The sequence below is a fragment of the Mauremys mutica genome, chromosome 7, assembly GCF_020497125.1.
Source record: "Mauremys mutica isolate MM-2020 ecotype Southern chromosome 7, ASM2049712v1, whole genome shotgun sequence".
NCBI lineage: Eukaryota > Metazoa > Chordata > Testudines > Geoemydidae > Mauremys > Mauremys mutica.
Genome location: NC_059078.1, coordinates 57,096,338 through 57,123,566, shown reverse-complemented (window position 1 = coordinate 57,123,566; position 27,229 = coordinate 57,096,338). Strand labels below are relative to the sequence as shown.

The 27,229-nt window shown below is 46.6% G+C and overlaps 2 protein-coding genes across 2 annotated transcripts in view; both read left to right on the top strand.

Moving 5' to 3' along the window:
* The window catches only part of LOC123374742 (broad substrate specificity ATP-binding cassette transporter ABCG2-like), a 66,649-nt gene extending 55,028 nt beyond the window's left edge, over positions 1 to 11,621 (top strand). The window contains exons 8-16 of the mRNA XM_045024986.1: positions 371 to 496; positions 1,569 to 1,825; positions 3,123 to 3,205; positions 3,692 to 3,781; positions 5,932 to 6,056; positions 6,550 to 6,704; positions 8,085 to 8,174; positions 9,471 to 9,589; positions 10,442 to 11,621. Coding sequence (XP_044880921.1) covers positions 371 to 496; positions 1,569 to 1,825; positions 3,123 to 3,205; positions 3,692 to 3,781; positions 5,932 to 6,056; positions 6,550 to 6,704; positions 8,085 to 8,174; positions 9,471 to 9,589; positions 10,442 to 10,589 — 1,193 coding nt within the window. The 3' untranslated portion in view covers positions 10,590 to 11,621. The remainder of the gene's footprint in view (positions 1 to 370; positions 497 to 1,568; positions 1,826 to 3,122; positions 3,206 to 3,691; positions 3,782 to 5,931; positions 6,057 to 6,549; positions 6,705 to 8,084; positions 8,175 to 9,470; positions 9,590 to 10,441) is intronic.
* A 1,684-nt stretch (positions 11,622 to 13,305) lies between these two features.
* On the top strand, positions 13,306 to 27,053 carry BLOC1S2 (biogenesis of lysosomal organelles complex 1 subunit 2). Its single transcript, XM_045024987.1, has 5 exons — positions 13,306 to 13,447; positions 14,975 to 15,091; positions 21,681 to 21,800; positions 23,982 to 24,086; positions 24,660 to 27,053. The coding sequence occupies exons 1-5, from the start codon at positions 13,390 to 13,392 to the stop codon at positions 24,689 to 24,691; spliced, it is 432 nt and encodes a 143-aa protein (XP_044880922.1). The 5' UTR covers positions 13,306 to 13,389; the 3' UTR covers positions 24,692 to 27,053.
* The last annotated feature ends 176 nt before the right edge of the window (positions 27,054 to 27,229 follow it).

The window sequence follows — 27,229 nt, the reverse complement described above, 5'->3', positions numbered from 1 at the left end:
ACAGTCTAGCCCTGCAGAGCGTTGGGTGCCCAAAAGGAGACACCCTGAGCTTGGTTTTCAGAAAGGCCGAGCACCCACAGCTCAGTTCAAGGCAGAGGTAGCTGTAGGTGTCTGTAGTTAAGCACCCAAAACCAATGCAGCCTTGACAAAATTGTGGACTTAACCGATGGGTATGCCACAGTTTCCCCACCTGAAAAACAAGGGGCAACCCTCCCTCTCAGCAGCAGTGCTATGGTTAGTCAGTGCTTCCAAAGCACCCCAAGAGGCTTGTGTGAAAGAGGCTGGGGGAGGGTGGAGTGTTCTTATAACCAGTCCTTACCAAGCAGTGTTCTGTCTAAAACATGAATGTTTCTGCTTGCTATCGTTACAGGGTATCAATGTGAGCCCTTCAACAACCCGGCTGACTTCTTCCTTGACGTGATAAACGGTGACTCCACCGCCGTGGCGGCAAGCAAAGGTGATCCGAGAAGCCTGGACAACGGAGGGACTGGAGGAGGTGAGCCAGTGAATGTGACAGAAGGCCTTGGCCAGATTGCAGGGGAAGTTGCAGGCAGTGAGGGTAGATTTTTGTTTTGTTGTTTTCTCCTAGTGAGTGGGCATTTTGTTGTATTTTCCTACTCGTACTTTGCCCTCACGTGTAGCACCTTTCAGCGGGCTCTCAAAATGCTTTGAAAAGGTGACTTTGTGGTATCAACCCACTTTTACAATGGGGGAAAAAATTGAGTCACGGAGTTAGATGAAGTGACTTGCCCATGGTCACCCAGGTAACTGGTAGCAGAGACAAACTAAAACTCAAGCCCAAGCAGAGTTCTGACCCTGAAAAGGGAGCAGTGCCACAGACTCCCTGAAATTCATTAGGGATGTTGGTAACTGCTGTTGGTTTTATGTGGCAGGCGCTCAGACAGTACGGTGATGGGCAGCAGTGTAAAACCCTGAGACAGCCAGAGATCTGGGAGCAGGACCCAGACGTCCTGACACCTAGTCCTGTGCTCTAACCACTAGAGAACAGTGCTTGTCCTCCAACGAAGCAATGTACACAAACCAGTTTATGATCAAACACTGCCTTTTTCTGTAGCTGTGTATGCATGTGCAGTGTGCAGCACTGTGTAGTACAACAGGTCTATTGTATAGCCACACAACGAAGACCCAGCTGTACAGAATCTCTCTGTAGAGGGTGCACACTCGGGCTCCTCCACCCATTGAAGGAGGTGCCAGCCACTTTTAAAGCAGCTGGGCTAGCTAGAGTGCGGTCAATTGGGCCCAGATCCTCAAAGGGATTTAGGCTCCTAACTCCTACTGATTCATTACATTGAGAGTTAGGCCCCTAAATCCCTTTGAAGACCTGGGCCCTGGTCTGCAATGCCGGCCAGCAGTCTCTTTAGTGGGATCCAAAAATAAGGAACCTGGAGCAAACCATGTTGATCCCAAATCCTGGTCAGCTAAAGATTTCATGGGTTCCTCATGATCAGGGGTTGCATTAGTGAGATCCCACTGAGCCAACGGTGCCAGGTTTAAGATTGGGGACTGGACCAGTCATGCTGAGTCCTGCCTTGGGCCCTTTACTCTAGGGGTAATCGGTGATGACGAGCAGAATGTGGACAAGAGCGTGGTAGAAACTCTGCACCAGCAGTACCTGAACTCCAGCCAGTATCGGAACACGGGAGAAGAGCTGAAGAAAATGGCACTCAGACAGCAGAATGAGCAGGGGAAGTCGAGGCGTGTGAATGAGGTCACATATGCAAATGGCTTCTTCACCCAGCTCTACTGGGTGTCCAAACGTGCCATCAAAAACCTCATCAGGAACCCCCAGGCATCTGTGGCACAGGTGAGACATTCCTGCTGAGCAGGACCACTCCTGTCTCACTCTGCAGTGGTCATATCAGGCTCCTCATTCTGGTATCGCCGTGCCCACTAGATCACTGAGGTGAATCCAGCCCTGGTCAGCAGGGGCAAGAAATCGTGACTGCCTGATGGCTGGCTGGTGACCTATGTGAAACTTCAGGTCTTTAGTAGACATCGCAGCAGACCCCCGGGCGGGCTGGCTGAGCTGAATGGCTGGTAAATGCCATCAGTCAATTACAGTGCCTCCGGAGCAAGGCAGAAGCAGGGGAGGAACTGAGACTCCTTGGGGTGTCTCCAAAGCACAATGTCTTTGCTCCATACAGATTAAACAGCCCTGAACGACATGGGCTGTGACTAAAAGCACGATCTAACCCTAAACAAATGAGCAGCAAGCAGGATCCAGCACAGAGAGACAGTGGGCTGAGTTCTTCTGAGACCACTCCTTGGGGGGAGGGATAGCTCAGTGGTTTGAGCATTGGCCTGCTAAACTCAGGGTTGTGAGTTCAATCCTTGAGGGGGCCATTTAGGGAACTGGGGTAAAAATCTGTCTGGGGATTGGTCCTGCTTTGAGCAGGGGGTTGGACTAGATGATGAGGTCCCTTCCAATCCTGATATTCTATGACCCCTTCCAACCCTGATATTCTATGACCCCATAGGCCACGGGTCCATTAAGAAATGGAATTTCACATGGGCCACTGAATTACTTTTGCTCCCTGCTGACCAGGACTAGAGTCCAATCAGTGACGAGGAGGCAGAGGACTCCAAATCCCAATATGTCTATTGATATTTATAAAGCACCTGTCAAAATAGGGCTGGAATTTTCCAGGACCCTAAGGAAACTAGGCACCCTTCATAGACAATGGGCACCCAACCCACTTAAGCGCCATTAAAGATCCCAGCCTTAGTTTTGTGCAAGTACAGTGATGGCCATCTGAGAAATGGTCAGTTCTCCATCCCACTGGGGATGTAGACAGTGCCTTGAATTTTGAGTGTGCTGTTCATTCTCTGCCCTGTTTAGGGTTATTGATGATGGGCTGTTACTTTGGAGCACGTGATTCAGTTTCTTTGCAGAGGAGTGTGGCCAAGGCTTTTAGGCTTGTCTAGAGGGTAACTGGTGAGAATTTGGCCCAGTATCTTTGTTTGTACCCAAACACTGGCCCAAAACATCAGAGACAAATGTGAATTTTGGGACCTGTACGTGGCTCTAATGACCTGTGTTCTATCCAGTGACTCCTCCCTGTTCTTCCCTTTGCACAATTCCTTTTTCTTTGCGCCTCCAGATCGCAGTGACCACCCTCCTTGCCCTGATTGTGGGGGCCATCTTTTTCGGAATAAAACTAGACCAAAGTGGCATTCAGAATCGGTAAGGCTTGAAGTAGGGTCCCATTTATTTCGGGTCAGTCTCTGCCACATTTCAGCAGCGGGGAGGCGCTGGGTCCTTGGGCTACATTCAAATCCAGGAGGGGTGAACAGGGTTTGGCGTCCTAGCTTTTGGTGCCCAAGGTTGGGCATTACTGTAGTTCCTGAAACAGCAGCTGTCCCATCAGCCCCAAGAGTATTCCCACATGGAATATGAAGGAGACAAGAAGAGGCAGGCACAGCCACGGATGGTATCAGTTAAGTATCTGATACCTCCTGTATGCAATGTTGGTCCAATAACATGTATTACCATACCCACCTTGTCTCTTTGATACCTCCTGCGTCAGGGAACTGTACTGTATTGGCAGGGAAATGCCTTGATGATATAATAGGCTTTCGTCGTCTCTAGCTGCTATGATCCTGGAAGGTTTCTGGTATTGGAGATTTTAGCCTGTGCCTTGGTCTTCAACTATTTTGATTTGTATTCCAGGGTTGGATCCTTGTTTTTTGTAACTACAAACCAGTGCTTTTCCAGCGTATCAGCGGTCGAGCTGTTTATAAAGGACAAGAAATTGTTTGTGTAAGTAGCAGCCCTCCCACAAGAATTTCTTTATCAGAATTTAGGGCAGAGGGTGGGAATTTTGAGGCTACCTGAAATGAGTTTCACCTGCCAGGACCCAACTTTGAGGCTTTGCTTCTCCTCTGCAACCTCTGGTGCTAACAAAGACTGTGCCACTGAAATAGAAACCCTGCTCTGTTTAGGAATCTGGGATGGTACAAAGGGAAGACACTAAGCAGGGGGCAGAATTTGGGGAAGCTGCAGAGGAGTGCTCAAGAGATAGAGAAAAGACAACCCATAATCAGGGGCACCAGAATGAGGGATCCAAGGGGCCATGGCCCTCCCACTCTTTGCCCAGGCCCAGCCCACTGCCCCGCCTCTTCCCCCTGAGGCCCCGCCCCCCAGTCAGGCCAGAAGCTGGAGCCTGGCCTGGGTAAGAGCAGTCCTGGGGAGTTGCAGACCCTCCACCTGCCGGGGGAGGTGGCAGCAAGAGCAGCTCCTGGCCTGCGTCCCCACCCCCTGGGCCCCCCACCCAGGGCAGGTGGATGGTCGATGGCTCCCCACAGCTGCCCAGGCAGCTCTTACAATGGCCAGGCTGCGGCTCTTCAGCCCCTGAGGCCCTGCCCCCAGGCCATGCTGGAAGCTGGAGCCAGATCAGAGTAAGAGCCGCACAGGCAGCTGTGGGAAACCGTGGACCCTCCACCTGCCCTGGACATGGGCCGGGAGCTGCTCTCAGGCCCCTCCACTCCAGGCAGGTGGAGGAGCCCAGCTCCCCAGCCAGGCTCTGACTTCTAGCTTGGCCAGGGGACAGGGCCTCAGGGGAAAGAGGAGGGGCAGGGGTGGGATGACAAAAGTATATGGGGGGGGGCACGAGGCCCCATCCCCTCTAGGCAGAATCCATCACCCCTGCCCATAATGGCTGAGCACTGAGGCCCAGCCTTGTAAGGACGCCTGAACTATGAGCCGGATGATCCCACATACACAGATAGGAAATAGGACTCAAAGAATAGCTTCCAGATCAGTGGGTGTCAGATCCTGGGCCCCTGTGAAGTCCTCTTTGCACCACAGCAGTAATGAAAATGTGATTTAAAGCTGCTCCTAAAGGGGCAACTGGGCATCTCTCTCTGAAATGTGACTGTAACCCACTGGGAAGTGTATGTTACAGGTCGCCCAGTGTGCCTATCCACACAGGGTATGAATTGTTACAGCCCTCAGCTACTGCGCCTTGGCTCAAGCTGTAGTAATTCCTACTTTTAGCTCTGAAGGTCGCTTGATCAATCTCCGTTGTGTTGACAAGATGACGGCTGTCACATAATTTACCTCTTAAAAGTGTATGCAGTGCCTCCACAGGGCGCTGGCACGATAGCCCCTGGAGACTGGACACATCTGCCTCTCTCCACTACAGCCTCAGCAGCAGCACTGCCAGCTTCCCTCAGGCTGATTTCTGCCAGCGCTGTCCCCTAGAAAGCACTTTAGGGGTGAGGGCCTGTCAGAGTTCAGCCTCCACAGCTTAACCACTGCTTGGCCTGTCTACAAAGACTGCCAGCACAGGCTCCAGTTAATGCCAGTGGTGACCCGGACACCTTGGCCCTGGTAACTGACCTGATACCAACTCATTTCACCTGGCCCAGCAAACAGCCAACGACTTGTGGTCACGACCTGGATTGGATTTGAGTCAGTGGCCTAGAAGTGAGTTCCAAGTTTTGAGCCTTCCACTTCCGCTTGGAAACGGATATTCAGAGTTAGCTATGGAAGCTTTCAAATCAGCCCTCTTCCAGTGAGAACCAGCCTTTGGCCTTCCACCTGTGCAATGTTCAGAACCATTCCCTTTGCAGGGATGGGGGGGCTTTTTCAGTATAGGAATGCTTCACACTGCTATAGTGCCTTCCACTCAGGGATCTCAAAACCCTTTTCAAAGCATAGGGAAGCCCGGTAGGGGCAGATCAGTAGCGTTCCCCCCACTTTATGGATTGGGAAACTGAGGCACAGAGCAGGTAAGCAACTTGCCCAAGGTTGGCTAGTGAGTCAGTGGCAGAGCTAAGAATGGAACTCAGTTATCCTGACATTAGATGTCTTTTTAATAAATAGCAGACAGACGTTGCTGAATGTAGTTCTCGTCCATATTGATCACCTCTAAACATGTACAATAACCTGTGTTCCTGTCTTCATAGCCATCAGTACACCAGCGGGTACTACCGAGTGTCAGCATACTTCTTTGCCTTGATCATTGGAGACCTTTTGCCCATGAGAACTCTTCCAGGCATTATCTTTTCGTGCATAAGTTACTGGATGATTGGTAAAGAACCGATACGTTCACTTAACAGCCCCCGCCCCGCTTTGTTCTTGCATAAACACCTTTGATGTCTTGAATCTGAGTTGTCCATGCTTAATTTCTACAGCTAAGCCACACAAATGGCTTTCAAAGAAGGGGGAGGTAGTGCCTGCAGGTCCCTGCACAGACTGAACTGTGCATGTGTTTGGAAGCTGTTAAATGCAGCCTGATATACAGGAGTAATTCATGGGGTGAAATCTAGCAGGAAATCATGCTAGAAAAAGGCCAGCCAGCAGCAGGAATGCAGGGTGAAGCTGGCTACCGACTCCCAGTAAACTTACTTTGCAGTTTGCATCTCCTGAATTCCTGGCCATCTGGAATTCATTGCAGCCCACTCTAAACTCTGTTGCTCCTCGCCTGAGCAAGTGTCTTGCTACCATGGACAGGGATCCGAGGGCAGCTGCCCAGGTTTTGTAACCCAGCCATTCACCGGACCTGTCTCTTGCTGTTTTGACAGGCTATCAGGCAGTAGCAGGACGGTTCTTTTTCTTCATGCTGACACTGGTACTAGTATCCTACACAGCCACGGCCATGTCTCTGGCTATCAGCGCTGGGATGAATGTGGTGGCCATTGCCAATCTGTTTATCACGATTTGCTTTGTCTTCATGCTTGTGAGTACTGTGTGCGCGGCTGAGGGGGGAGTGGGTTGCACGGAAGGCAGATGTGGATTGACTGAGCACTAATGGAAGTGAGGGATTAATAGGGGTGGGGAAGCTCTGACAGTCTGGGCCCTTGCCCGTACACAGTGCACCTCAGTCCTGACCTCCAGCACCCTCTGTCACTGCAGTCCGAGATCTCACACACAACTCTACCAATGCATGTTAGTTCTGCCTTGCAGCTCCCCCAGCTATTCCAGTCCTAGGCTTCCACCTAATGCTGCCAAATGCCCGTGGGCCTCAGCGCTGACCTGCAGTACCCTTTGCCCATGTTGTCAGGCCCAACATACTTTTGCCTGTGCACCACTCTCCTACTGCACCCTCTGCTATTCCCATCCTGTCCTGCAGCCAGTGTACTGCAGCCTAACCTGCTGCTGCACCTTTAGTTATTCCGGTCCTGGGCCTTCCACTGCTCTACAATGCACCTTAACCCTGACATGCAATGCTCCCTGCTAGTCTAGTACCAAGCACACTATACCAGTGCAATTCTGCTGACCCACAACTTCCCCTGCTATTCCAGTCCTGGCCCATCAAATAGCCCTCCCAGTGCACACAATCAATAGCCTTCCTTCTGGGAAAGAAAGCTACCGAGGCTCGTGGCTCCATGATGTGAGTGTGTGCATAATGAGGACTGGGCTGAGAGAACCAGGCTCCTTTTACTGCTCACCAGGGGTCATATTCACCAGTGGCATTAGTGGGTGCAAGTCTGCTTACACCAAAATTTGGTGTCTCAAACAGAAGTAAATATTTTCATGATTTCTTTAACAACCTCAGTCAAGGGAATTTAAAAACAAACCCCTCTTCCCTGCACTGCAGGCAGCCTGGACAAATAGCATTGTGCCAGGTCATGGGGAAAAGACTTGAAATAAGCTGTAAAGGGATGTATTTTGTTGTGCTGAATGCTGCACATAGTCTGAGGAATGGGGACATTCACCCTTCATTTATGCTTTGGCTCTGGTTTGCTTTTGGCTTTCACCATTAACATGTTTCTTCCTTGAATACATTTCTTCAAGGCTTGGGTGAGTTCTACCAAGTGAGTGAGAGTTTAAGGCGTAGATGATGGGTTTTTAACTTGTATAGTTCTACAGGTATAGCCTGAAGTGTGGGTGGTTTGATTGGCATGCAGGTGCTGTTTTCCCAGATGGGAAGGGGAATAACCAACATAAGGCACACTTATACCAGTACAACTGCATTCACCCAGAGGAAGCAGTGTTGCTTTAACTGTACTGTTATAGTTAAAGTGAGACCACTCTTGTGTGTTGCCAAGGCCTAAAAGTGGATGAATCTGTGTCAGTGCGTGAACGCATGACAGCCTCTTTCTTTCTGTCATTTCAGATCTTTTCTGGCCTGTTGGTGAACCTTCCTTCTGTGATGGGATGGTTGAACTGGCTCAAATACTTCAGCATCCCCAGATACGGCCTCACGGTGAGTAGAAAATGTTGTTCTGAAATGAATAAGGTGCTCAAGGGTGTCACTTCCTGGAGAGGTTTTGAAGGTGAATAAAGTTATTTCTAAAGTAATTGCTTACTCTTTTTTTTTTTAATTAATTTTTATGAGTTAATATATTTTCATGGAAGGTGTTGGGTTGGAAGCTCTGGGGAATCAACTCTTCTACTGAACCACAAAATAGGTACCACATGGGCAGCAGCAGGGCAAATCACACTATCCTACCACCCACCCATGGGCTTAGCCCCTAGCCTGGAGAGACCATCTATACGGGTGAGAGGGCAGTTCAGTACCATGGCCTGATAGTAGAGATTGCCAGGGCAGTGACCAATGTGTGGTGGCACTTTATGTGATGTGGGACATCTATCTATATTGTTTGTATGGCGCCCATTACCACAGTGTCTGAGCACCTCACCATCTTTAATGTATTTTCTGTGGGAGGCAGGGCAGTGCTAATGCCTTAGCCACCCCATCATCTTCTCTTCCACCAGGAAGTAAGCTGGGACACCAGCCCTGTTCACGTAGAACCTCCGACACCTTCTCAGAAGGCTACAGCCAAGGTTTTCAGAAGCGATGAGTGATCTTGGGGCCCCTCAGTTTGGGTGCTTAATGTGAGACACCTAAAGGGGCCCAGACTTTCAGAGGGCAGGTGCCCAGCCCTTTGAGGTATCTTGTATCAGGTACCCAGAATCACTAGCCACTCTTGAAAATCTTGGCCGTTCCATTTGGACGTTACCTACTTAAATTGGATTTGAACTAGCGAGCTCAGCTGAGAAGCAAACTCTGTATGTTTGCCAGGTATAATTAGGCACAGGGAAGAGAGACACCCAATATAGTAAAGTGTAGCTTTTCACCCAAATCTGAATATCCTTCCTGCATCATCAAGCGTCGCTTAGGGCAATAATAATGCTCTGCCGTCCCAGTCTATTGTGCTGTTTGCTAGAATGGCTCCCTTGCTGTGTTTCAGTAACTTAACTCCCCACCACCACCCCCCGAGGATAGGTTTTTGGCCTATCAATCAAACCCCAGCCGGGAGGATCGGAAACTGCTCTTCTACTGGTCCCTGCCCTTTGACCTGCCCAACTTTGGTGGCCCTACCAGGAGTTAAAATCTCCCACTGGCATAGCTCTCAAGGTCATTGGGGACACAGCCCTTCTCACCTCATCAGGGTGCAGCCCCTAGGGGATGTTTTCACTCAAAGCCGAATGTTTACTCAGCGTAGCAGGATGATGTTGCAGTGTTTTACTACATTGTGGTGTCTGCTTTCCTCCACAGGCCCTGCAAGTCAATGAATTTAGAGACCTTTACTTCTGTGGTGAGAACCTCCAGAATATCGCTGCATCCCCCGGGGATGCGGCTGATTGCTCCTCCAATGCTACACAATTTGGAGAAATGTAAGTCTCTAGCTCACAACGGTTCTTGGGCCTCAGTGGGAATGAGTTTCCTGAGGGTGGAGTTTCTACAGCCATTAGTTTGGGGTCGCTATATTGCTCCTGAAAGTAGCTGCTCATCAGCCAGCTTTCTCAAGGAAGCGTCACAGGACACCCACCTCAGCACATTGTGGGGGGCTTATTTGAGACTGAGCAATTTTAGCTAATATAGTTCGGGGGTAACTGTAGGCTGCTGGCCTGGAACCTCAGCCTAGAAAGGACAAACAACAACATGTCCAAACAGACTTTGCTTATCTGAAATTTAGTTTTGGTAGCCTGCCATTGCTTATCTTTATAAAGGAGATTATATATATATTTTTTTAAATCCTAACATTTTCCCAGAATGGGGGTATATCAACAACAAAAGAGAAGCTGTGGAGTTGTCATGAGAGGTTAATGATGCATGATGCAGAAGAACAGGCTGTATGACCTCATGGTAGGACACTTCAGCCCAAATGAGTCAGAGTATAAAAAGATATGGTACCAGCCTGAACTGTTTTGACCCTGGATACGGTGAGATGTGACAGTTAAAGGGTCACTGTGCTGACACATTAGGTATTGCTCATACTCTGAAGCCATTAAAGGAGGCAAAGTGCTCTAGAGGATAGGAAAAGTGGGAGTCAGAAGACCTGGGGTTGTATCCCAGCTCTGCTACTGACCCACTGTGTGACTTTGGATAAGCCTCAGTGTCTGTTTGGGGAGAAAATGTCTCTGCAGAACAGAAACAACAGTAGCCACCTTTGTAAAGCACTTGGGAGATCTCTGGCAGAACGTGCTAAGTGTCTCTATTAACATCTGTCCCATGTCCCCCTGCAGGTGTTATGGTGAAACATATCTGTGCCGCCAAGGGATTGCATCTACCAACTGGGCCATGTGGGAAAACATAGTGGCTCTAGGCTGCATGACTGCCATCTTCCTCTTGATAGCCTATGGGAAACTCCGATTCATGAAGAAGTTCACCTAGCCTCACCGTCACTTTACTCTGTGATTTACCTCAGGACTTGGAACTGCAAAGTTTGTCAGGCCCATGCTCATTGAAGACCAATGAAAGATTCAGTGGGCATCGGCTTGAGCCCAGTGTACAAAATATGGCCACTCATCAAGCACAAGAAACATCTATTATGTGATCATGAGTAACATTTTTTACCTTGTCTATAGTTAAATTGCTGGCTATTTTATTGTAAGGAATTGTTAGACTATCATGTTCTCTTACACACTCCTGTAAAAGTGCACTCTAATTTATATAACTTCATTATTCTGTGGCCACTGTCTGCAGTATCTCAGGAAAACATATTTAAACATATACATTAATATAAACCAGATTTCATTTTGGCAATCACCTTTGTTCTGTCCATCACTGGTATATAATGACTGTTTTTCTGCACTGGTATTGGATTTTTACTAGTGCCTACTATTGGATCAAAATAGAGGCCTATTCTATGAGGCGCTTCAAGGTTTAAGACTAGAAAACATTTTGAATTGCCTTGCTTTGCAAACTGGGCATGGTGCAGATTTTACTTCTAGTAGCACCATAACATGAGAAGCTTTCCCCATACCAAAATCAGCTCTCCTCCCACAAGGTAAAGAAGAAAGATCAGCTATGTAGGACCTGCCAAACACAAACAGGCTCATGGTCCACTAATGTGGTCTTTCTCAACCTGTGGGCCTCAACCTCAGAGGGGCACAGAGCAGGCTGTGGAATTTAACATTGCAGAATTGGAATTTTTCAATAATAAACAAATGTTATGCCTAATTCTATACATATAGTGATTGGCTGCAACCAGTAAGTCATATACACCAAAGGTTACCATAGCAGCACTGAAGATTCTGCAGTTATTTCTTATTCTGAGTATAGGGAAAGAGTGCAAATACAAATTGCTGATATAGACTAACACGGCTACCACTCTGAAACCAGTGCAAAATCTGATACCTCTGTGTGATACATTGGTAAATGTAAAAATAACAAGGAGTACTTGAGGCACCTTAGAGACTAACAAATTTATTTGGGCATAAGCTTTCGTGGACTAAAACCCACTTCATCGGATGCATGTGGAAAAATACAGTATTTTCCATTGCGAGCATCTGATGAAGTGGGCTTTAGCCCACGAAAGCTTATGCCCAAATAAATTTGTTAGTCTCTAAGATGCCACAAGTACTCCTTGTTATTTTTGCTGATGCAGACTAACACGGCTACAACTCTGAAATTGGTAAATGTTTATTTTATAGAGGGAACCACTGTCTCAGAGTGTATCTTCATGCAGCGTTAGCTTAAGTTAACTCCTCTCAAGTGAGCCTAGCTCCAGTGGAGCAGACACGCTGCCAAAAAACACTTTAGCCGCACAGCATGATTAGGTTAGCAGCACAGAGAAGCTGCATTACTAGCTCTAGTGCCAGCAGCAGTGGAGCTTCAACCTACCCCCTTATGGGCCAAGCTAGCTTGAGTATAAAGCACCACTTCACTCAACCTACAGACTTTTGTGTGTAGGCCTGACTCAGGTTAGAGGCAACCTTGGAGTTACAGTTTGAGCTAGTGTTGCAGCAAAGACAACCCTTAGTGTCTAGTATCAGAGGGGTAGCCGTGTTAGTCTGGTTCTGTAAAAGCACCAAAGAATCCTGTGGCACCTTATAGACTAACAGACGTTTTGCAGCATGAGCTTTCGTGGGTGAATGCCCACTTTGTCGGATGCTCGCAATGGAAAATACTTGCATCCGACGAAGTGGGCATTCACCCACGAAAGCTCATGCTGCAAAACGTCTGTTAGTCTATAAGGTGGCACAGGATTCTTTGCTGCTTTTCCTTAGTGTCTAAAGATAAGCATGTGCTAGTCATAATATATGGCAGGCAGAGAGCATGTGTCAAGATCACAGTTGAACCCAATGGGGAGCTAGCCATGCTACCACCACAAAACACAAATGCTTGTGTTTTTCACTATAAGGAAGGCCCCCTGCTAGATCTGAAACCACAATTCCTGGCTTTTCACTTCCTCAGCAGCTTTGAATTGTTGATACAAATGTTGGTGTTTACTAGGTTTGTTTAAATAACTAAACAATATTGTCTGATACTTAGAATTGTTTGTGATTAGTCTTGTTTTTAAAGTTATTATTAAAACATTTTAAAATGTGTTTGCTGGAAAAAGACACTTTTTGGTATTACAGAGGCATTAATTAACATGTTCATAGCTATTTATATTACTGTCTGCCCCAACTGAGATCAGTCATTGTGCTAGGTGCTGTACAGGTAGGTAGAGAAAGGTCCGTAGAGCCTGGTTGCTGATGGTTTTAACACCACCAAGTGTCACATCAACTCCGACTCCATCTAAGCCAGGCATTAGGGCACGGCCAGGGTCTGTTGCAGCAACGATCGTTGAAGGAACACACCCAGCAGCATGGTTCCCTTAACCAGCATGAAGTGGAGCTTTCTTTGGGGTGAGCCCTATAGGGAATGGAAATAAAGCTTTCAGTGGTTTTAAAATGATCTGGCAGGAGAGGTGCTCAACCCCATCCCCTCCCACCAGGGGGACATTAGCATCCCCTGCATGGGGGACTAGGCTCCCGACACCTTAGGCCCCGCCCAGGACAACCAGGGCCCCTCCGCTCACCAGTGCCACTCACGTGCGCAGAGGGACGTGTGACAACTGTGTCTGTGCGCAAGCGCAATGCTACCGCGCCTGCGCAGTAGAGAGCGGGGGCGGGGCCGCGCTCGGCGAGTTCGGGGGAACGCGGAAGTGGCCGGGATTTGTCTACCGGAGGGGGGGCCTGTCGCTATGGCAACCGCCGCCGCTGCCGAGGGTCCGCCGGAGGCCCGGGTGCAAGTAGCCAAACGTAAGGGAGAGGCCGGGGGGAGCCCGAGACCCGCGCCCGAGCCCCCTCCTCGACCTGAGACCCCGCCCCAAGCTGGGGGCCTGGAGCTGCGCCCCCCGGGTGCCGCGCTGCTAATGCGCCCCCACCTCCCAAGGGGGCCCTGGGCCCAGCTGGCCTCTAGCTCCTGCGGCTGTTGCCCTAGGAGGGTCTCAGGGTTCGGCCCCTGGCCCAGGAGACCCCGTAGAGTTGGGGTCTGGCCCCCCCGCACACCCCAGGCTACGAGAGGGGCCGGCGCTCCCATCCCAAAGGGACCCGCACTTGTCCATTGGCCTTAGTGGCTCCTGGGGCGGGAACATGGCGCCCCCAGAGCTCTCAGTTCACCCGTCACCTGTTGGCAGGTGTGAGCCAACCGGGTGGCATCGCTCTGTGGCCAAAAGACCAGGGTCTCCATCCCCTAACCAAGCAGGGGTTGTTTCAACAGTGATGGGCTGTGGTGCTGGCTAGGCTGATTGTCCTTCACTAGGCTGAGTTAGTCTTATTCCCCACACACCGCACTGTCATACATAATGTTAAACCTTCCAGAAGTGGGTGATGGTGCCAATCTTCTGTCACAGGCAGCTGGTGCTGTTTCTTTCTGTGCTTCACGTGTGATTTGCTACAGTCTTTATTTGGCAAATATTCCTTGCTTATAATGACACTGAAATGAGAAGGATGGAGCATCAAGAGGGAGAGGAAAATGTCTTCACTTAGATGGGCAGCCTATGGTTTTGTCATGAAAAGCTTTTCCAGGCTAATAAGATAATCAGTTCTTCGTAGAAGGAACTGATGCTTACTAACCACTTATATAGCACGCAAATTATCATCGCACTATTCCAAACATGGAGTAAGTCTGGTTCCCTGCTCCAAAATGCATATTGCCTACGGGCTTGATCCTGCAGTATGCCAAGCTCTTCCAGGAGTTGCTAAGTGCCCTCAGCCCCTAGGTAAATCAGCTGGAGTTATGGGTGCTTGAAGAAAGTACTCAGATGAAGCAGTGGAGAGATTATTTGTGGGAAGAACAGGAGGAATGTTACAAAGGGATTTGAAGGAGAAGAAAGAGTTTAGTGGACAGGACTGGGGGACTGTTGCAGCACCTTCTGAAGGGGACACAGAGAACAATTCTCAATCAGTGATCGAAGATGAAAAAAATGACAGTAGGCACAGCCAATAGAAATGATCAGACTCAAAGATCTTTCCTGAAATCATTGTCTTCACATCATTTAATCTTTGCCAAGGTTAATTTTTGCCTTTGTAATAATAAGGGAAATCGGAGAGGCCTACCCCTGAAATAGATAAAATATTTATTGATTTAAAATCAAGCTGTTAAATCAACTTTATGCTATTTTACAGATAACTTTGTGGGTTAATTGTTTATTAATCTAAAATGTACACCCTATGTTGAAAATAAATGTAGCAAAAAGATCTGTGCTGTTTTTACAATCTTGTGTGTACTTCAGTATTTGACTAACTTTCCCTTACCTCTGTACTGTTCATTTATAACCTGATTAGAGGATCCTGCTGTGGAGACAGCGGAGGAAGCTAAGGAACCAGCAGAAGCAGATATCAATGAGCTTTGTAAGGATATGTTTAACAAAATGGCCACTTACTTAACAGGTGAACTGACAGGTAAGGCAAACTGTGAAACTAACAAACCTGGCTAGCATAGAGATAAACTGTTTAAAAAAAGAAATATGCTGCTTAGTATTTTAGGGCTTGTCTACATAGGGACACTCAGGAAAAGTAATCCGAATTAATTAAGGTGTGAATTAAAAGTGGATTAGTTAAACTGCATTCAGCCCCTGCTTGGGCAGAATTAAAGTGGCTTTAATATAATTTAGCTGTCTTATGTACACAAGCAATTAGACCATGGCAAGATGGGGTGTGAATCCACCTTACACTAGCCTGCCCCAATCTAACTGTCCACATGCACCCTGTTGATGTGCATTAATAGTTCATTAATGTTCTTTGAGCTAGTCCCATTTCAAAGAGGACGAGATCAAAGTGCTCTAGTGAACTGTTAACGCATGTCAGCTGTCAGCGGGGTCACACGGGCAGTTAGATGGCTGCCATTGGATCATGTGTTGAGATAGAACATCAGAGCATCTGAACATAAAGCTAAAGAGGGCCCCAGATTGATGTGCCTTTTTATCTTTCAAAAAGTTTTTAGTGTGGTACTGAATCAGGTTAACTATTTCTTCTTCTGAGAGCTTTTCTCTACAAACACTTAATTTATGGCAAGGTGAGGTGTAAATCTATTTCTCTGTAGCCTGCCATGCACTAAGTGCCTGCACGGACATTGGTGCCATGTGCTAAAAGTTCCCTAGTGTGCTTTAATCTATTCCCTAACTCTGTACACGTCTATGCTAAAATGTAGCTCCTGCTGATGTAACTCACCCACTTCACCGACTTAATAACTCCACCTCCACAAGAGGCATAGTGCTTAGGTCGATGTAGTTTGGTCGACGCAGTGTCAGTGTAGATACTGCATTGCTTACATCGACTGCTGCTGCCTTTCAAAAACTTTCCGACAATGCTCCATGCTGACAGTCAAATCGGTACAAGCGTTCCTGATGAGGATGTGCACTACCAACACAAGGAGCGTAGTGTGGACATGCAAAAGCAATTTAATTACTGTGATGGCTGTATGTCAACATAATTTAGGTCCACTTAATATTGTAATGTAGACTGTTCCTAAGTGTTCACATAGACAAGCCCCCAGTGGGGAGGGAACAGATGAAGAGCAAGAGGGACCTATAAACATGCTGCATCTTCATGACTGGACCAAAGCTGATTTTGGAACTGAGCTGGGCTGCCATTCTCCTGTGACAAGAATAACTCGCCTCCATAGGTGGGGGAAGTAAAGGCCATGTAATGGAACCACAGCTGTCCCCTTTAAGAACAGCAGGAAGCTGCAGCAAAGACTACTTGGGAAGGGCTCCTGAAATCAAGGAGGTCACCCCAACTAGGAGTAGCCTACTAAGGCAGGAGAAAGACCCTGACATCAGGGGAGTTTGGAAGTCAAAGCTAGAAGGCTGAGCTCCAGCCAGGTAAAGCCTGAGAGTAGTCACCGAATGGGGACACAGCTCCAGGAAAGAGGGCTGGGAATTCCCTAGCTAAGGGGAAGAGAGACACTGAACTAGGGTTGGGGCCTGGAGTGCCCGTGTGCATCGGGAGGACTGAATAAATTGGACTCAAGAAGGGGAGTGCTTACATTACCTTTAGACTACGGGTGTGGATTTTATTTAAGAGACCCCTGAAGCAGGAGTGACAGAGACAGGTGCCATGAAATGATCTTTGACCACAAGGGGGTGCTCGGTTGGCAGCTCACTCTGTTATAGGGATCTCTACAGCTGCTCCATGTTACTGAATGGAACAAGTATTGTGTGTATGCGGCAGAGCCAACATCCCATGAAGCATGCTGAAATGGGTTACTGTTCTCATCAGCTGCAGCTGAGAGAATAGAAATTGCTGGTTTAGGGTGTTGGCTCTGTAGCACCGGCAACTTTATGTAAATCGCATTTGTGCTAAAGTTGTTAAGCCACAAATAGCCTGGTGGCATGTTTTTGGCAAGCCACCCATTTTGTCCAAAGTATATCACATCAGCAGACTTTGAAAGAACCTCTGTCATTTCATACTGCCTGTGGCCCTGACTCAATAAGGCACTTAAACACCTCTGTCTATCTTAGGGACTTATCTGGCCCCCATTCCTGTAGTATCTGAGATTTCGACTCCCTCAGGGAACTGATGGGCAAGGTCCCCTGGGAGAATAACATGACGGGGAAAGGAGTCGAGGAAAGCTGGCTGTATTTCAAAGAAACCTTATTGAGGTTGCAGGAACAAACCATCCCGATGTGTAGGAAGAAAAGTAAATATGGCAGGCGACCAGCTTGGCTTAACAGTGAAATCCTTGCTCGTCTTAAACACAAAAGAACAGCTTACAAGAAGTGGAAGATTGGACAAATAACCAGGGAGGAGTATAAAAGTATTGTTCAGGCATGCAGGTGTGAAATCAGGAAGGCCAAATCACACTTGGAGTTGCAGCTAGCCGGAGATGTTAGGAGTAACAAGAAGGGTTTCTTTAGGTATGTTAGCAACAGGAAGAAAGTCAAGGAAAGTGTGGGCCCCTTGCTGAATGAGGGAGGGAACCTAGTGACAGAGGATGTGGCGAAAGCTAGTGTACTCAATGCTTTTTTTGCCTCTGTCTTCACAGACAAGGTCAGCTCCCAGACAGCTGCACTCTGCAGCACGGTATGGGGAGGAGGTGACCAGCTCTCTGTGGAGAAAGAAGTAGTTCGGGGCTATTTAGGAAAGCTGGACGAGCACAAGTCCATGGGGCCGGATGCGCTGCATCCGAGGGTGCTAAAGGAGTTGGCCGATGAGATTGCAGAGCCATTGGCCATTATCTTTGAAAAATCATGGCGATCGGGGGAGGTCCCGGATGACTGGAAAAAAGCTAATGTAGTGCCCATCTTTAAAAAAGGGAAGAAGGAAGATCCAGGGAACTACAGGCCAGTCAGTCTCACCTCAGTCCCTGGAAAAATCATGGAACAGGTCCTCAAGGAATCAATCCTGAACCACTTAAAGGAGGGGAAAGTGATCAGGAACAGTCAGCATGGATTCACCAAGGGCAAGTCATGCCTGACTAACCTAATTGCCTTCTATAATGAGATAACCGGCTCTGTGGATGAGGGGAAAGCAGTGGATGTACTATTTCTGGACTTTAGCAAAGCTTTTGATACAGTCTCCCACAGTATTCTTGCCAGCAAGTTAAAGAAGTATGGGCTGGATGAATGGACAGTAAGGTGGATAGAAAACTGGCTAGATGGTTGGGCTCAACGGGTAGTGATCAATGGTTCCATGTCTACTTGGCAGCCGGTATCAAGTGGGGTGCCCCAAGGGTCGGTGATGGGGCCGGTTTTATTCAATATCTTCATTAACGATCTGGAGGATGGTGTGGACTGCACCCTTAGCAAGTTTGCAGATGACACTAAACTGGGAGGAGTGGTTGATACGCTGGAGGGTAGGGCTAGGATACAGAGGGACCTAGACAAATTAGAGGATTGGGCCAAAAGAAATATGATGAGGTTCAACAAGGACAAGTGCAGAGTCCTGCACTTAGGACGGAAGAATCCCGTGCACTGCTACAGACTAGGGACCGAATGGCTGGGCAGAAAAGGACCTAGGGGTTACGGTGGACGAAAAGCTGAATATGAGTCAACAGTGTGCCCTTGTTGCCAAGAAGGCTAATGGCATTTTGGGTTGTATAAGTAGGGGCATTTCCAGCAGATCAAGGGATGTGATCATTCCCCTCTACTCAGCACTGGTGAGGCCTCATTTGGAGTACTGTGTCCAGTTTTGGGCCCCACACTACAAGAAGGATGTGGATAAATTGGAGAGAGTCCAGCGGAGGGCAACAAAAATGATTAGGGGGCTGGAGCACATGACTTATGAGGAGAGGCTGAGGGAACTGGGATTGTTTAGTCTGCAGAAGAGAAGAATGAGGGGGGATTTGATAGCTGCTTTCAACTACCTGAAAGGGGGTTCCAAAGAGGATGGATCTAGACTGTTCTCAGTGGTAGAAGATGACAGAACAAGGAGTAATAGTCTCAAGTTGCAGAGGGGGAGGTTTAGGTTGGATATTAGGAAAAACTTTTTCACTAGTAGGGTGGTGAAGAACTGGAATGGGTTACCTAGGGAGGTAGTGGAATCTCCTTCCTTAGAGGTTTTTAAGGTCAGGCTTGACAAAGCCCAGGCTGGGATGACTTAGTTGGGTTTGGTCCTGCTTTGAGCAGGGGGTTGGACTAGATGACCTCCTGAGGTCCCTTCCAACCCTGAGATTCTATGAGCACCTCACTATTTTTTTTGTATTTATCTTCCCAGGACCCATGTGAGGTTGGGTAGCTATTGTCCCCATTTTGCAAGTAGGGAATTGAAACGTAGAGAGACTAAGTGACTTGCCTAATGTCGTACAGGAAGTTCATGGCAGAGCAGGGACCCCAATCCCCCAAGTCCTAGGCTAATGCTCTAACTACTGGTCCATCCTTCCTTTCTAATGGTGCTCTGTTAATCAAAGCCTATATGTGAACCAACAGAGGTAAGGTTAACACAGAAGTCTTACCTCTTACGTTTTCCAACTTTTTTCAGCTTAATGTTTCTCTACAAAATGCAAAACCCAAAACAGTGTAATGAGCTGGCTGGTGTCTTAAGCCCTGATCCTGCAGGCTGTTGCATTCAGGCTACGGTAACGAGATAGCAGCTGTGAAAAAATGGGACGGGGTGGGGGGTAATAGATACCTATATAAGAAAAAGTCCCCAAAAATGGGACTGTCCCTTTAAAAACGGGACATCTGGTCACCCTCATTCAGGCAGACCACCATCCCTATATGAAGCTCCGTTGACTTCTGTGGGGCTTTGTGTTCCTGCATGCAGATCAACTTTCAGGATCAAGACCTTTAGCTTTGTAAATAGAAACTTTTGTCTGCCAGAATGATAGGTATTGTAGAAATGTATAAAATAAGCCCATGTTTTTTACTGAATATGCTACATATTTATTCTTGAGTCCATCTGATATTCCCATCTGCAGCATTTGATCCCCTTGTTTTTAGGGAGCATCTTGCTAAGAGCCATATTATTGAATGAGGTATTCTAAGCTATGTTCAGCTGTCACCTTGAACTCTTCAGCTCTGAACAGTGCACACGTAGATTCCAAACTCTGCTAGTTGTTTTTAGAATCATAGAATCTCAGGGTTGGAAGGGACCTCAGGAGGTCATCTAGTCCAACCCCCTGCTCAAAGCAGGACCAAACCCAACTAAATCTTCCCAGCCAGGGCTTTGTCAAGCCTGACCTTAAAAACCTCTAAGGAAGGAGATTCCACCACTTTCTAGGTAACCCATTCCAGTTCTTCACCACCCTACTAGTGAAAAAGTTTTTCCTAATATCCAACCTAAACCTCCCCCTCTGCAACTTGAGACCATTACTCCTTGTTCTGTCATCTTCTACCACTGAGAACAGTCTAGATCCATCCTCTTTGGAACCCCCTTTCAGGTAGTTGAAAGCAACTATCAAATCCCCCCTCATTCTTCTCTTCTGCAGGCTAAACAATCCCAGTTCCCTCAGCCTCTCCTCATAAGTCATGTGCTCCAGCCCCCTAATCATTTTTGTTGCCCTCCGCTGGACTCTCTCCAATTTATCCACATCCTTCTTGGAGTGTGGGGCCCAAAACTGGACACAGTACTCCAGATGAGGCCTCACCAGTGCTGAATAGAGGGGAATGATCACATCCCTCGATCTGCTGGAAATGCCCCTACTTATACAACCCAAAATGCCATTAGCCTTCTTGGCAACAAGGGCACACTGTTGACTCATATTCAGCTTTTCGTCCACCGTAACCCCTAGGTCCTTTTCTGCAGAACTGCTGCCCAGCCATTCGGTCCCTAGTCTGTAGCAGTGCATGGGATTCTTCCGTCCTAAGTGCAGGACTCTGCACTTGTCCTTGTTGAACCTCATCATATTTCTTTTGGCCCAATCCTCTAATTTGTCTAGGTCCCTCTGTATCCTAGCCCTACCCTCCAGCGTATCAACCAGCGTATCAACCAGTTTAGTGTCATCTGCAAACTTGCTAAGGGTGCAGTCCACACCATCCTCCAGATCATTAATGAAGATATTGAATAAAACCGGCCCCAGCACCGACCCTTGGGGCACCCCACTTGATACCGGCTGCCAACTAGACATGGAACCATTGATCACTACCCGTTGAGCCCGACCATCTAGCCAGTTTTCTATCCACCTTACTGTCCATTCATCCAGCCCATACTTCTATAACTTGCTGGCAAGAATACTGTGGGAGACTGTATCAAAAGCTCTGCTAAAGTCCAGAAATAGCACATCCACTGCTTTCCCCTCATCCACAGAGCCGGTTATCTCATCATAGAAGGCAATTAGGTTAGTCAGGCATTACTTGCCCTTGGTGAATCCATGCTGACTGTTCCTGATCACTTTCCCCTCCTTTAAGTGGTTAAGAATTGATTCCTTGAGGACCTGTTCCATGATTTTTCCAGGGACTAAGGTGAGACTGACTGGCCTGTAGTTCCCTGGATCTTCCTTCTTCCCTTTTTTAAAGATGGGCACTACATTAGCCTTTTTCCAGTCATCCGGGACCTCCCCCGATCGCCATGATTTTTATAAAGTTGTAAATATTTTCTCTTTTTTCTAAAGCCACCAGTGAAGACTACAAACTCCTGGAAAACATGAACAAGCTGACTAGCTTGAAATATCTGGAAATGAAAGATATTGCTGTAAACATTAGTCGAAACCTGAAGGACCTAAATCAAAAATGTAAGTAAAACAAGTCAGGAGTGACTCTAGTAAATGGATGTTACACAGTAAACAAAGCATCTGGGGGCCTATAGTTCATTAACTTTTGAAGAAGAGAAGACTCTGTAAAGGCTGTTTGTGCCTAGAATATGTGATAAGTGTAGAATAAGTTTCATTTGAAGCTGATGGTTAAATGAATGGAGCTCTCTGAATAGTACTAATCCTCCTCCCTTTGCTTTTGTATGGGAGATGAAGGATGGTTTTGTGATTAGTTAGCAGAAGTGAAGCCAGGAACCCTGGGTTGTATTCCCAGCTCTATCAGAGTCCCATTCAGAGCTGGAGAGCGTTGGTTGCTGGCTGTGAGCCCAGCTCTGAAGGCAGAGCCGTCACCAGCAGCAGCGCAGAAGTAAGGATGGCATGGTATGGTATTGCCACCCTTACTTCTGCACTGCTGCCTGCAGAGCTGGGCCCTCAGTCAGCAGCTGCCATTCTCCGGTTGCCCAGCTCTGAAGGCAGCAGCGCAGAAGTAAGGGTGGCATGGTATGGCATTGCCACCCTTACTTCTCTGCTGCTGCTGGCAGGGCACTGCCTTCAGAGCTGGGCGACTGGCCAACAGCTGCTGCTCTCTGGCCACCCAGCTCTGAAGGCAGCGGAGAAACAACAGTGGCAATACCATGATCCTCCCCTAAAATAACCTTGTGGACCCCCTCCCCCCGCGCAACTCCCTTTTGGGTCACAACCCCCAATTTGAGAAACTCTGATCTCCTCCATGAAATCAGTATATAGTTTTCGGTAAAAACACACAAAAGACCAGATTTCACAGTCTGTGACTCGTTTTTCATTGCCATGAATTTGGTAGGGCCCTAATCATTGTGAATATCCTGGCCCAGGATCAGTGTTCCCTCTAATTTTTTACATCCATGTGCAGAATGAATTTTGTTATGTGCACCAAAATGAGGTGATATATGACCCATCACCTCCATATTGGTGCACATAACAAAATTCATGTGGTGGGGGTGGGGCCGAGGGGTTTGGAATGTGGGAGGGGGCTCAGGGCTGGGGCATGTTGGGGGATGAGGGGTTCAGGAGGGGGCTCAGGGCAGGGGCAGAAGGTTGGAGTGTGGGGGGTGGGGCCAGGGATGAGGGGTTTGGGGTGCAGGCTGCCCAGGGACTATGGTGGGAAGAGAAAGGACTTCCCCCAGCCTTCTCTCACCACAGCAATTCATAGCTGGGGGAGAGGTGCTTCTCCCCGGCTGCGGCCGCTCCAGCATGGTGGGGGTGGGCCGGGCCAAGGCAGGGGCTCCTCTCCCCCGGCCATGGCAAGTCCACCCTGGGGCCAGCGGGGAGGGGGACCTCGCCCTGCTGCAGCAGGTCCACCCTAGGGCTGGTGGGGAGGGTCACCTCTCCCCGCCGCAGCCCTGAGCGGGACTTAACAGGCAGCTGCGCAGCCACCCATCTTAGAGGGAACTTAGCCCAGGATATGTACTTATCTACCTTTGGAGAGTCCTCATAATTTTTTTTTTATTCAGTATCTGTTTCTGTAAGAGTGAAAGTTTCTTTCTAATATTGGGATGACTTTCTAGGAAGCATTAGTGGATCTTCAAAATCTGTGTTTGTGTAACTCTCAGTTATATACCTTCCCTCATAGATCTGGGTTATGTCAATGAAATGTACATGTGATCTTATTTTCCAAACACCATAAAGCTTTGCAATTCAACATCAATGCAGATAACGAATCAATTCTGCTTGATTACTGCTGAAAGCTGGAGATTTGTAGGATTTACATGCAAAATTAGTGATAAACATTGTGCAGCTGTCTGTCTTGTATACCATTTATAAAGCTATATACTATAGGTAATAAAATGCCTGTACAGCATGTGAAGTAAATGGATTCTTCTTTCATTCTCATAACTGGACTACATACTTAGTATATTTGCTTTCAGATTATTAGAAACTGATTAAGAATTTAAAAAGATACTTGTATTGATTTAATTCTCACTGTCTTTTTTGGTGGTAAGTTTGAGAATAGTTAAATTTTTACTTTATACTTAAAAATCTCTCTCTAGACACTTGTTCTTTTTGTTATCCGTAAAATATACTGACCAAACAATGTCCTGCAAAGCTCTTTGTTTCAGCTCTGAACTGTTCCCTCTCAGTGAATTAGTAAGAATTGATTGGTCCGGTTTTCCCCCTTTTTTTAAGATGCTGGTCTTCAGCCGTATCTGGAACAAATCAACTTAATTGAAGAGCAAGTGGCAGCTCTTGAGCAGGCAGCCTACAAGCTAGATGCCTATTCGAAAAAGCTTGGTAACCCTATTCCTGTATTGTTACTATTGAGCAGGATAGCCTATTGTACAATGTACACAGAAGAAGCCAGGAGTAATTTTCATAGAGATTTTAACTAGGCTGTGTTGGAACGCTGAAGATGCAGTATGTGATTGTTCTCCTTTCAGGAAAGTGGGTAATAGAAATATACTGGAAAGAGCAAGAAGTGTATTATAACTTGGGTATATTAGAAGTAGCAGGCTTTATGTGAAGGCTGACTATAATGGAGTAGTGTTAAAATATAATTCCCACCACCTGATTCTGCAAGGCACTCAGGTATCTGGTGCCTAAAGATGCAGATAGGTCCTCTTAAAAAGTTCACCTAAGTAGGTTATGTGCATAAATCCCATTGAGTTCCATGGGAGTTAAGCACCGAGTGGTATCTTTAAAAGCACCTGTTTGCAACAATAGGTGCCTAAATACCTTTGAAAAACTGTCCCAAGTGCCTCTTGTGACTCTAAAGTCAAGGGGAATCTAGAATACACATCAGCTTACAGGATTGGATCCTTTAGTCCTCCTCTCAGTTCTAACAACCATTCTGTTTTGTTTCTGCAGAAGCAAAGTACAAAAAACTGGAGAAACGATGAAATTCTACAACAAAAGGATGCTTTTTCCTAAGATACAAGAATTGGGTCATGACTCAGATTGACTTATCAAATTCCTAAGGTTTGAACTGCACCAAACATACAAGCTGTTATTCTGGAAGAGCCGTGTAGCCAGGGGGATGCCTTGGCTAAGGACTTGAGCGTAGCAGACATCAAACTAGTAATGTTGTTGTGTGTCTGTTCCTTCTAAGGCTAGAAAACCTTCCCTTTTCCTCAGAAGCCTGTTATTTTACTGCCTATTATTGAGCTGTAGTCAAAAGCTGAAATCTACTCTGAGCTCTTATGAGTTGCCATATGACAGTTTTCACCTTTAATACTTCCTGAGCTCCATAGGTCCTATAGCCTTGTAAAAAACTTCCTCCATAGCCTACCACTACATTCTCCTCTACAGCTGGAGGACCTGAAATTCACCTTGTTCCAGTGCTTCCTTTTTCTCACTTAGAGCCGTGTGTCTAGCATAAATATTCTTTCCATCTGTACTGTCTAAAGATCTGTTTTCAGAGGTGTGAGCATTGTTTTGGATCCTCTTAAATTTGTCTTGGTATCCAGATTTCCTGTTGAAAGGGGAATAATAGTTATAGCTTTACAGTTAAACTTTTCTCTATCGCAAATGTCTTGAAATTAACTCAGATTTTGTTTCTGAGAACTGGTTTCTCATGCTTTATGCAAGTTTATCCTTTTAATGTAGCTGAGAACAGAAATATCTAACAGTCATTTTGATTTAGAGATCACAGGAGAAGATGATATTTAAGACCAATTCTGTATTTTGATGAGATTCTTTGGAAGTTAAGCTACATTTGGAAAAAGGCACTTATTCTGGAATAAGTTGTTGACAATTTATCCCAGAATAACTCCATATGTAGACAAGCCTTAAATAAATATGTAATGGGCTAGAAAAGCTAAGATCTTGCATTATGAAAACAAGTGGTGATTCATATAATCAGTTTCATTGAGATATTTCTCAATGATACTAGGAGATTGCATCTTGTCTAAATGAGTTGTATAGACCTCCCTGCAAGTTAAGGTACTACTTATCTGCCTTTTAGTGATCTAAAAGCAAACTTTCAATGGATGGGACACTAATATTTATGGTGTGTCTGCTACCTAGCGTGGGTACCAGATAATGAGTGTTTGGTTCCTATCTGAAAATAAGTGGTTACATTTGTAACAGTGGGATATGACCATTACAAGTAAAAGCCAGATCTGTCAATTCCTGAGTTTTAGAGAGGTGGTATAGGAGGGCAGACCAAGCTTCAGGACAAAGAATGCCCACACAGATAATCAAAAGAGGTTAACTATAACAAACTTTCCACTACATTTATCAATTTCTTGTTGCCCTTCTCCCTTTAGAATATTTGATCCTTGGTCTTCTATGTGTCCCCTGTTAAAGGAGAAGTAAGTTGTATTCAGTTTATAACTAATCAAAGGGTTGTGGACTTAGCACAATCAGGTCTCAAGCCCTGGTGTGCTACCCTAAGATATTATACTATAAAAGCATTTCCCCAACCTTGGCTGAGTATTTCCCACAGGGAAAAGTGGACATTTCACTTGTAGTTATTACAGATGGATTTCTTTAAGTATCAACCTTTTTCTTTAATCATATATAGTCTTGAGCATTTTTTTTTTTAAATAAACTTTCAGCTTAGGAACTGAATGCTGAAGTTTGCCCTCAAGGTGTTTCAGGTTGAGGGAGAAGCTTGCTTTCTGGATGAAGAGTGAGGAGCAGTAGTGGAAGCTTGCTCTCTAACTTTGCAGAGCTAAAATTTGTTATAGCAGCACTGTAAGTGAAAGCATACACACCCTACAAAGCATGTGGACAAGGGGGAATCCACTGGGTATAGTGTGCTTAGACTTTCAGAAAGCCTTTGACAAGGTCCCTCACCAAAGGCTCTTAACATAATCTATCATGGGATAAGAGGGAAGGTCTTCTCAGATTGGTAACTGGTTAAAAAGATAGGAATACATGGTGAGTTTTCAGAATGGAGAGAGGTAAATAGTAGTATCCCCTAGGGGGTCTATACTGGGCCCAGTCCTATTTAACATTCATAAGTGATATAGGTGGCAAAAGCTGCAGATGATACAAAAACTACTCAAGATAGTTAAGTCCCAGGCAGACTGTGTAGAGCACAAAAGATCTCAAAACTGGGTGACTGGACAACAAAATGACAGATGAAATTCAGTGTTGATAAATGCAAAGTAATATAAAAATCTTATGTATAGTTTGGAAAACAATGATGGGGATCTAAATTAGCTGTTGCCACTCAAAGATCTTGAGTCATTGTGGATAGTTCGCTGAAAACACCCACTCAATGTGCAGTAGTGGTCAAAAAAGCAAGCAATGTTGGGAATCATTAAGAAATTATAGTGAAGACAAAATATATTGCCTCTACATAAATCCCTATTATGTCCACATCTTGAATACTGCATGCAGATGTGGTCACCCCATCTCAAAAAAAGATATTGGAATTGGAAAAGGTTCAAAAAAGGGCAACAAAAATGATTAGGGGTATGGAACAACTT